Consider the following 10,695-nt stretch of genomic DNA (forward strand, 5'->3'; position numbering starts at 1 on the left):
AAAGTGTGGGGGAATGACTTCTGATGGCAGAGGTTAGGGGGTGGGGCTTCTGGTCCCAAGATGGTGATCAGGGGGTGGGGCACCTATCAAGAGGCAGGGCTACCCTTGCAGCCCTCAGCAGCTTACCAAAAGCCAAAACAATTGCCCACCCCAGATCTACACGATTGTTAAACTTGTATGGAATCAGCAGTATCTCTATTTGCCATATAATGTTCACCCCAAGTAGTGTGTGAAGTCCACTGAAGTTGGTGGCTAAGCTTTCATCAGCCTCTTGAGGTTTAATTTGTATTGCCCCTGCTGAGTTTTCATCTTCTTCCTGAATTTGTTAGAACACACAAGGATCAACTAACCATTTAGCCTTAGCTGTGTGTGCATCCCCCAAAAAGTGAAATTCACATGATGCAAATGATTGTAGGGACTGGAGGGATCAGGGACAAGTTTTTGACATTAGATCACAGCTTTGAATTAACTTAAAAGAATTCTTTACTGTTTGATAAATGTTGAGTAGCTTTTGTCAGGGGTGCTCAACTCCCCCCTCCCCCCCATAAGCCCATAAGCCGTATATGGCCCTCAGAGCCATGTCACTTGGCATGCACAGTTCCCTATGGGTCCAAGAATTTGGCAGTGGGGAAGTGGTGGCAGTATTAATTGCTGCTCTGTCCTGCCATATTTCCAGACCCATGGGGAGCCCTACAGGCTGGATAGCATGGCCCTACACTCTAATTGGACACACTGATTGGGGCAGTGGACTAGATCTGTACCATTCATCCAGCCCATGGGGCCAAAAGGTTGACCACCTATAGCCTATATCAGGGGTCAGCAACCCCCAGGCACGTGTGCTGAGTATAGCATGGAAGGCCATTTTGCTTAGCATACCACTGCCAGTCCAGGCTCTAAGCAGTTGCTGCCAGCCACCGAGCCCAGGCTGCTCCCAGCAGGTGGCTGGGAGGTTGCAAGCCCTGCTGCAAGCAGACTGGGCTCTGTGGGCCGGTTGCATCTGGGAGGCTGCAAACAGCTGCTCTGGGCTCTGGCATGTTGGCACTCTGGCACTTTCCAAGGTAGACATTGTGGTTTTTTGGGCTCTCCGGCCAAAAAAAGTTTCCTATCCCTGGCCTATATGAAGGTGTGTTTCAGTCTAGTTCCTGGTTGAATAGATGTCTGTATTATTTAAAACAGCATGCAAGAAACCAGAGGGAGAGCTCAGCTTAAAAGTGTGGCCTCCACTTGTTGGCCTACTTGCTCCAAGGCATGCTGCTTAGAGCAGCTGGCACAGGGAGTCCTGGAAGGTAGAAGGGGACAGCCACAGGTCATAAGACTCTGGGGCAGGCAGGAAAAGTAGTGAGTGTCACACTTTCTTCTGCACAGGGGCTGGGTACTGCAGCTCCCTAGTTGCGAATCACTGCTCTAGGCAAAAATACAGTATTACATTATTTCCGGAATACCTCCTGTGGTTTAGAGTTTATTCATACAGATTGAGCAGCATTAGAGAAAGTTTTAAATGCTCCTGCTTGTGACATGCCTCTTCCTTAATTAAATAACCCCCCTGAGGTATTTGACCTCAAGAACTCACTGTTGAAGTAAGAGGGAGCTTTGGGTGCTCAGTGTATCTGACAAACAGTCTAGAGTTTTTAGGATGATAGGTCCAACACCTTTTAACAGGCACCATCTTTGCTTTGAAGAAAGGATACAGGGGAAATGACTAATAACTTGGTTTGGCAAAAATAAATCTTTCATTGTCTAGGTCAGTGAGTCTCAACCTTTTTGGACCTGAGGCACTCTTCACTGGACTCGAGGCACTTTCTATTACTTTTGTGAATCGAGTGACACCCAATTTCAAAAAAACTAATTTATAAATTATGGTACCTTACCCCCTTGCAGAGGGGCCTGACAGTAGGAATGGGGTATTGCCCTGGCAGGGTGCCCCGTATCCTGATTGAAAATCACTGGTTTAGGTTGTAACATCACGTGGCATGTGTAGTTGGTTGCTTAGGGAGATATTCTTTCACCTTTGCATCGTATGGAGTTCCCAGAGGTACGTTAGGTTTTTTACAGGTACCACTAAGAATAGATACTGAAGGCCTGGTTCCTGTCTCAGACCGTTTACAGGCTGAACACAGATGTGGGGAAGAGGAGGTCTAGGACTGAGATTGCCATCATGGATGCTGAGTGTGTGGGGTCCCTGAGGGCCCTGGCCCCCCTCAGGAAGAGAACTGTCACCTGAGACGTGTAAAACTTTCCACATGTCCAGCATCTTTGCCTCTCCCCCAGCAAAAATAAAAGTCTGACTATGACTGCCATAATGTTGCTCAGTTAAGAATAAGACGCACTTCTTTCATTATGCTTTATGGGCTCAGAAAGAAGTGCAGCTCCCAAGTCTAATTCGTGCTAATCCATAGAAATTGCCATGAATTAGACTGATCTCTGATCCAACAGATGTTAGCTGTTGGATCAGGAGGGTGGGGGTTCAGCTCCGATTTGGAGTCAATCCAGGGAGAGAGGCTGCATCTTCCCCTGGTTCAAAGTCCCCCACCCCCAAGCTCTGTTGCTGTCTCTGGATGGGAGTGGGGAGAAGACAGGGGAGGGAGGTCTTCTGGGGTTTTCTTAGTTTCACTGGAGTGGGGAGGTGTAGATAGGAGGCAGGTAGATTGGAGTCTTCCCTCCCAGGTGAGGGGCTACAATCGGCCACTCTCTTCTTCCCTGCCCCCAACTCCAGTGGGGGTGAGAACCCCAGAATGGACCTTCTTCCCCTCCCATCCAGACCACAGCTCTGGTCTAGCTGCAGCTCTAGGCTGCAGCCTGAGCAGATTGACTGAATTCATTTCTATCTGCTGGGGAGTGGCCCTCATTTGAACCCTCATGTAACGAGAGTTAATTTGTTGCATGATTGGAAGGGTCTGTAGTTGTGCTATTCTATTTGGACATGACCTTAGAGAGATTTCAAGGGGCTGGTCAGCAACAAATGTCATTTCTGTCTGTGCCCTATCTGCCTCTTTATTGTTTACTAGATTTATAGCAAGTACTACAGAAACAAATATTTGGAAAGGAATTTAATGAAAAGCTGATGGCTTGGTGAATAATGGCTATGCTCCTTGCAAATCAATATCATGGAAGAAGACAGGAAAGCCAGAGTGGAATAAGGGAAAAATAGGATAAAAAAGCATATGTCATTAAAGGCCCTGGCTATCTTATGTACGTGATAGTCCTGACCTAACTCTTCTCCTGTGTCTAAATGAAGATTGTGGAAGTTGAAAATTACATTAGTTTGATGCTTGGTTGAGTGACAGTCCTTTAACTTCTGTCATTGCTCTAAGTAAAGCTCTACTTGTGTACAGCAAAGAGACTTCTCATGAGAAGGAGTTTTTAATGGTAATGTAGCTAAATAAGTTTTCTTAGGGCCTTGTTGCATGGTAATTTTGGACAGCTTCTGGAGCTGTTAACACCTGAATTAGCTGCACATTAACACCTGAAACTAGTTTTAAGTACTGGTTAGGCAGCTCCAAATTATGGCAATCCAGGACAGGGTTATCTCCTGATCCGTGTTACCCAACTGTGTTGCACTGAGTGGGAGAACTCTGGGCTACACATTAGTGTAAACACCCTATCCTTGCCCCCTCTTTCACTGGCCCAGAATTAGGCCCACTGTCCCCCCTCCCTAGCACCCCAGATCCCTGCTCATTACCTTTGCCCCTGCCCCCCGCACGTCCAGCCTGGTGGCAGCAGTGGAAGCCTGGCAGGCAGGTTAACGCTTCTTTGACTGCTTCTTCTGGACAGGCAGTGCTGACAGCCGCAAGTAGGTGGGTGGGGTTGGGGGGAAATCCCAGGGGTGAGAGGACAGAGTGGGAACCCCAAGGGGTAGGAGGTGGAGTCCTGGGAGTTGGGGGGAAGACCTGGAATGGGAAGGGAGGAGATTCTTACCTTTCAGTCCTCTAGGCCCTTGCTAACCTGAATTATAACTGCTCCAAACTTGAGCTAGCTCTAACACCCATCAGCATTTTTGGCTCATAGTGTAATCAGTAACAAGGCCCTTAGAACTTCTTGTTTTGTTGCTTATTAATGAGCATCCATCTGTAATATTTTCTACCTTCTTCTCCCATGTCTTATTTGTCCTTTAGACATACCTCTGGCCTTTATAATCTCCTGTTTTTACCCCTGCTACTAGAATTTTGTAAAAATATCAAGGGCTTGTTTCTTTTCTAATGCCTTTAGGGGCTTCAAGAAGAAAAATACAGGGCTGATTGTTTCACAAGAAGGAAAACTTCATCTTTGAGGCATGCCCCAGGTTGCAAAAGTAACTGAAAATATTAAATGGACTCTTAAGCTAGACTGAATTCTCAGCTACTGTTCTCAGAGTTTAGCTAAATGTGGTGACATGTAACTCTGCTGGCAGTAGCTGAGGATTGATGTAACTTAAAGTAAATAAATCACAGGACTAATGGAGGTCTACTGGTTCTTGGAGCTACTGGTCTTCCTTCGGAAACAATTACAGATCTGTAAGCAGCATCAGATACAGTCTGTTGGTGTCCTAGTACTCGTTGAGGGCATTCAGGAAGTTTCCTGTTCTATTTAAAAATATGCTAAGGCCCAGTAGGTTTCACAGATGAAAGTATTGATCTTTTGTCACTTTTGTGAGAGAGACATTTTTCATCTGTGCAGAACTTGTAGGAGAATATGTTGAAGTGAGTCCATCTCAGAAAAGTTGAAAAGTGGAGAAGAATGGAATCAGAATGGTTATCAGATGTCTCCATAAGAGAGGCTTCGCCCCAAAAGAAATCCATGAGGATATGGTGGTAACACCTTGAGGATGATACCCCATCATATACCACAGTGTTACAAAAATGAGTTGAATTTAAGGAATGGAGAATCAACCGCGAGCATGAGCTAAGGTCATGATGCCCTAGAGCGGCCACTACTCCAAACAAGTTGTTTCAGCTTTGTTCAAGATGGCAACAATGACAGACGATCAATAATTAGGCAAACAGCTTATGCAGTGAGATGGACATCAGCAGGGTCTCAGTGAGTGCTATCCTTAGTGAAAACGTCTGCATGAGAGAGTTGTCTGAAGGCTGATCACTAGACAAAAGAAAGCAAGACTGCCATTTCAAGGGAACTCTGTGGTGGTTTCAGACGGATTGACAAATTCTTGAGTAGGATTCTCACTGGGGATGAGACATGAGTTCATCATTTTGAACTTGAGACCAAACAGTACTGCAAGTACACAGGTTCCATCTCCAGAGGATAGCATCTATTGGTAAGGTTTTTTGGGAGGGCATGGGATAGTAAAAAGGTAGGCATGATGACAGGCAGGTTCATCAAGGTGGAGTACTATACTAGTGAAGTACTGTGCTTGGGAGGAGTCAAAACTATGGGCTTTTAAACACTGAGCTGAGGAGTGCCATTATGCCAGGACCGTGGATCACTCCACACATCTCAGGTTCCAGGCACAACAGAAACCAAATGTGATTCTAGCTTCTTTCCCATCCACCTTATTCACCACACAAGATTAATTCCCTCAAATAACCTGTTTCCCAAGTTGAAAGGAGAAATTAATGGGAAGAATTTCACTGTTGATGCGATGACTGCAGCAGCCGAGTTGTTTTGGCATAAGGACGTGAGATGGGAATGGGCAGGAAGCAGTTGCTCTGGGCCAAGTACATTGATATCAAGGGGAATATATTGAAAAACAAACGGTTGAATGCAGATGTTCAGACTGGAACTTTTATGAATCGAGCTAGAAACATAGTCAGTAAAAGTTGTGAAGGAAATGGATCTCATTAAGTTTACAGTTTCCAAAAGAAGAGACCTACAGACTAAGGGAAGTGTTGCTTTTAATCCAGTTTTTGACCACCAAAGTCTGACTCTGTCTAGGAAATCTCTTTTGGCAATTTCCTGTACTGAATAGATTTGGAGACCTGTCCTTAGTCATTCAGCACGCTTCAGTTAAATGAAGTTCCACAGCAAGCACAAAACTGAATGCCTGTCAAATTTCCTGTCTCCACATGAAATCTTTATCTGGTGTTTCAAATACCATTTCCAGGCCTGCCTTTCTACTTTCTGGAAATCAAGGTCATATTCCTCAGAGTAGTAGCATCTTTTAGGCAAACAAGTGAAGTGGGAGTCCTGTGTATCTCAACCTGTTTTTTAGTTTCCCCTGTTTTATAACACACCCGGACTTTGCTTGAAGCTATTTCTCATTTCAGACCAGACCAGAAGTGTTTCATCTCTCTAAAAATGTGATGAAAGTCTGTTCTTCTTATTCAACCCTTTAAACAACTTTCATAAATCAAATGTTCAGCAGCTTATGGGGGTAATCAAAAGGGGAAAAATTGGCTCATCACTATCTATTAATGACTGGGACTTGCCAGTCTAATGTAGTTGTGGAAAGGCTGACCACTTCAGAATGAGAGATTTGGATTGGCAGGTTCTTCATTTAAAAAACCATACAAAGTATTGGTCTCCTCTGAGTAAGCCTCCCTTTCTTAGATCTTGTAAAAACCTGCCTTTCCCTCAAAGCATTTTCCAATCTTGTTCACTCTTCCTTTTTACTATCTCTGGCTTAGACTTACTGGCTTAGATGCATGTTATATGGCACATAGGGGTGATTGCAGACAGGATCTACCCCCTTTCCTCCATAATCTTAAATATCTTTAAGCATATACGTGAGAGTGTACTTTTTCTTCCTGAGAACCATAAATTCTTGATTCTTTAGCCTTGAAAGCTGTTCCCTGGAGGCTGGGTTATTTATAATTAACCATATAATATTCCTGGCTATTTATAATTTAAAAATTTGGTACAAAGGTTAGTTAATTGGCTTGCATTTTTGAGCACTTGGGGTAGTGCTGGTTGATGCCTCTAGATTGGTGAATATGCTTGTTACAGTAGTTCCGTTTAAAAGTTTGCGTGTGGAGGGGGGTCCTATCTTTTAATTTTCTCTAGGTTGACTAACTTGTTTTTATCAAACGTCGTGTGGTTTAATTGGAAACCTGTGGAAATTTAGAGATTGTAATGAAATGCATAGCTAACTTGATTCCATTAAATGTTTGTACATATATATAATGATATTGCTGCAATATGGTATTTAAAAAGTACTTTTTTAACTGCATCCTAAGACCTTTCTAATGTAACATTAAACAACCACTTTTTATAAAGAGAAGGAAAACGTTGTTTACACCCAATACAGTATAGTTGCTTTCTTTGGTCATAAAATACTTGAAGCAAATCCGTGTATCCCTCCGTGTAGCCACTAGATGTCACAAGTGCTACAGGAGCCTGTGAGGTTACTAAGGGCCTGGTGGAAATTCAACAACATATCACAGGACTTCACATATTTCACTGTTTCCACATGGTAGATGCCAGAAAAATCTGATACAGTGTGATATATAGAAGCAAGGTACAACTGGAATAATGAAATTTCAAAAATAAGCTCTTTTTAAAGGCTGGTTGTAACAGTCCTGTTGGGTATTGTAAATGCCTCAGGTGCACTTGATACTGCTGTTACGTTCCTGGCTTTTGGTTCTAATTTTTATGGAAAGATGGATTGAACTTCAATTTAAGAATATTCGGTAATCCCTCTCAGGACGTACTGTAACAGCTGGTATTTTTGTGTTGCAGCAAATCGATTCCATACAGCAGTCAGCAATACCTAGAGCTGGACTCTGACAAAAACTTCCAAAGCATTTTAAATAATTTGAGCCAAAGAAAATAACATCATCAGTGCAAAAATGTAGCTTAATTTGCAACTTTAGGGGGAAAAAAATCCCTGTTTCATTCCAACAAAATATTAAGCATTTGACTGGTAAAGATTTCATCAAGTCATTTATTTTTCATTAATATATATGTAGGATCTAGAGGGAATAACTTTATGCCATATATAAGTTTCTTAAATAATAAGGTGTCTAGATTTTTTTTTTAATATTGAATGATTTACCATGAAAAAATAGAAGAAAATATCCAGGCTTTTCAATATATGACATATATGAAGATCAACAGGATTTTAAAGTTTACTTGGATTTTCTTGAAGAACCAGCAGTTCTATAATTAGTAAAAATGCAGTGTATTCGTTAGTGAAAATGCTTTGTAATAGTCAACATTCAGTTTTGACATGGGACAGAAGCTTTAAGTCACATTTGAATAAGAGGTATGTGACTATTCAAGAATTATTGCATTTTATCAAGCTTAATACACACTGGAAAATGGAAAACTCTGCAGTCCTTCAGATAAGGATACTTTTGCTGATTGTGGGATTATAAGTAGCTCTTGATCATATATGTTCCTTTAGGAAAGTTATATATGTAAAAAGAAATTAGAAATCAAATGTGTGTCTCTTTCAAAAAAAAAAAAATGTACAGTGTGTCCTTGGCTTACACTTCCAGATTTTTTTTTCTAACTGAAGTCTGGCTTGACTTGCATGAAGATGTTTGGTAACTGCAACATTATAAGGAAACCTTTGTCACCCTTGACTGCTAACCTTTTCTTCTCTGATTCAACTTCTGTGTTTTAGGAAAAATGAAGTTGTCCTTGATCTTTTGAACATTAATACAAGACATTCCTTTGGAAATTGATAATTTGTTCATTTAGAACTTGTTTTCCTGTTTTCTTGAACCTCTTGAAACTATATTTTCTTCACTTTGCTATCTAACTTATGTAAAACACACAATCCTTATTGCTTCATTCTCAAAAAAAGTACCATTTACAGAGAGAGTTGTTTCTTGCTGGTGGAGTGAAACCTGTCATCTTTTACAAAACAAAATGAATTCTTTAGGGACTATAGATTTCTGCTGTATGTAATTTTTTTAAAAAATCAGGTAACATCTGAAATCTAGCATATATAATTTTCCTTAAGGTATCATTTTTTAAATGCTGAGGAATAAGTTTATATTTGAGGTCTGGCTAGCAGCTCTGTGACTTCTATTTATAGCTTATTAAGTTCTAATAGTCCTGAATTTTATTGTAGTAATTTTTAGCCTGTTTTTTTTGCAGAGAACAACAGATGCAACAGTATATATTGTGTATGGAATCTGTGTTTATAACATAGGAATGTTGCAAAATACAAATATGTCCAAAATATTCGTTTTTAAAGTGAGGAGGACTTCAAGAAAGTAGTATTTCAATTAGTAACACCCAGTCAGTACCCATTCTTGTGACAAATTGAAATCATTCTGATTTCTTACTTAGATGACATGCTTTATTTTCCAGAATCGGGGGAAAAAAATATTATTCCAGATGTCTCTCTGTCTGTCTGTCTGTCTGTCTGTCTGTCTGTTTTCATACCCCTGTATAAGTTAACATTGGTAGTCTTAATGAAATTCCTTTTCGCTGGTTTGTTTTACAACTTGATAGTTTGTGTTTAAATCTAGGTTTTTATTTCTGTGACCACTCACAACAGTGTCCTCTCTCTCCAAAGGAGCTGAACAAAACCAAACCCTTTGTAGCAACTTGCTTCTGTAGTAATTTTAAAAATTACCAGTATAACTTGCTAGTACGAAAGGTACAGGGAGACATGCTCCGCTAGTGGAAATTGTGCTTGCACCGAAGTCGATAAGGCTGTGTTCATTTATGCCAGCTGAAGACATGTTCTCAAAGTCTGTATTTTAACAATTTATCTTGAAGTTTTAATCTGTATTTCAAACTGTAAACATAAATTGCACATCAGTTGCTAAATGAATTGAAAAAAATATAATGTAATTGGAAGTTAAATGGAGGCCTTATTTAAATTGGTATTAGAGTTAACAACAGTGGTTCTGGTGAACAGTGAGCAATTTTAAAGTATTCACTGTTTGGGGAAAATAGCTCTTTATTTCCAAAATACTTGACATTCTAGGGTTAAAACATGTAATTTATAGAAGGGAAATGTTAAACGATTTTTACAGCAGCATGGGATTGAAGACTGGACTGAAGAAAACAAACTTGCTTCACCTGGGAAAAAGTCTTAGCAGTCTAATATAAACATAGTGCTCTCTTGTTTTTAATTGAAAACCTAAAATTAAATCAAAAGCTTGTTTAGCAATAATGATTGGACTTAGGCAGTATTGAGAGTGTTTCGGAAGGACTGCAAGCTACTAACTAGATCAAGTTTTAAAGAAGTTTTTTGACATAGTTAAGCTGCAGTAATTTACAGTTTAACAGTTCTTTATTGTAAAATTATGTTTCTGTTCTTTCTAGGGGAAGTTTGGAGATTGCATAAATCTTTGTAGACAACTTGGCTGCAAGCAGTTCAGCTGAAATTAACTGCTGCCTTCTGGCTGCGGAGTGCTATTCTAACGTTCCTGTGTGATATTCTGTAGACTAAATCATGCCAGCTTTATCAACTGGATCTGGAAGTGACACAGGTACGCAAACCTTGGAGGACTGCATGTTTCCTCCAGGTCTTATTTGTTAAGTCTACAACCTTTATCTACAGAATTTATCAAAAAGATTATTAATTGCAGCCATAACAGTTGGCTAAACTAGCACTTTTAAACTTAATCTCTTCTCCCTGTAGTTAATATAAAAATACTAAACATAAGTGATTAACCTCCCCCACCCCTTCCAAACAGATTATATAATGTTTGCAAGAATTTGTGTTCAGTCTTTGGCTTCTACAACGTTAACTTAAAAAAAAAAAAAAAAAAGTGCATGAATGAAATCATTTTACATGCCCCAATGTTTGCAACAGTCTAGACTATCCCCTCTGTGAATTACAGATATGAGTGATGTTAT

General features: G+C 40.5%; 1 protein-coding gene across 5 annotated transcripts in view; it reads left to right on the top strand.

Annotated features, from left to right (window-relative positions):
* Positions 1–10,695, top strand: part of MPP7 (membrane palmitoylated protein 7) — a 243,391-nt gene that overhangs the window by 45,579 nt on the left and 187,117 nt on the right. For all 5 annotated transcript variants that reach the window (XM_019531481.1, XM_019531489.1, XM_019531504.1 and 2 more), the window contains exon 2: positions 10,159–10,325. In XM_019531481.1, the coding sequence (XP_019387026.1) occupies positions 10,289–10,325 (37 nt within the window). In that variant the 5' untranslated portion in view covers positions 10,159–10,288. The remainder of the gene's footprint in view (positions 1–10,158; positions 10,326–10,695) is intronic.

This window comes from Crocodylus porosus, unplaced genomic scaffold, assembly GCF_001723895.1.
Source record: "Crocodylus porosus isolate Cpor-Errol unplaced genomic scaffold, CroPor_comp1, whole genome shotgun sequence".
Classification (NCBI taxonomy): Eukaryota; Metazoa; Chordata; order Crocodylia; family Crocodylidae; genus Crocodylus; species Crocodylus porosus.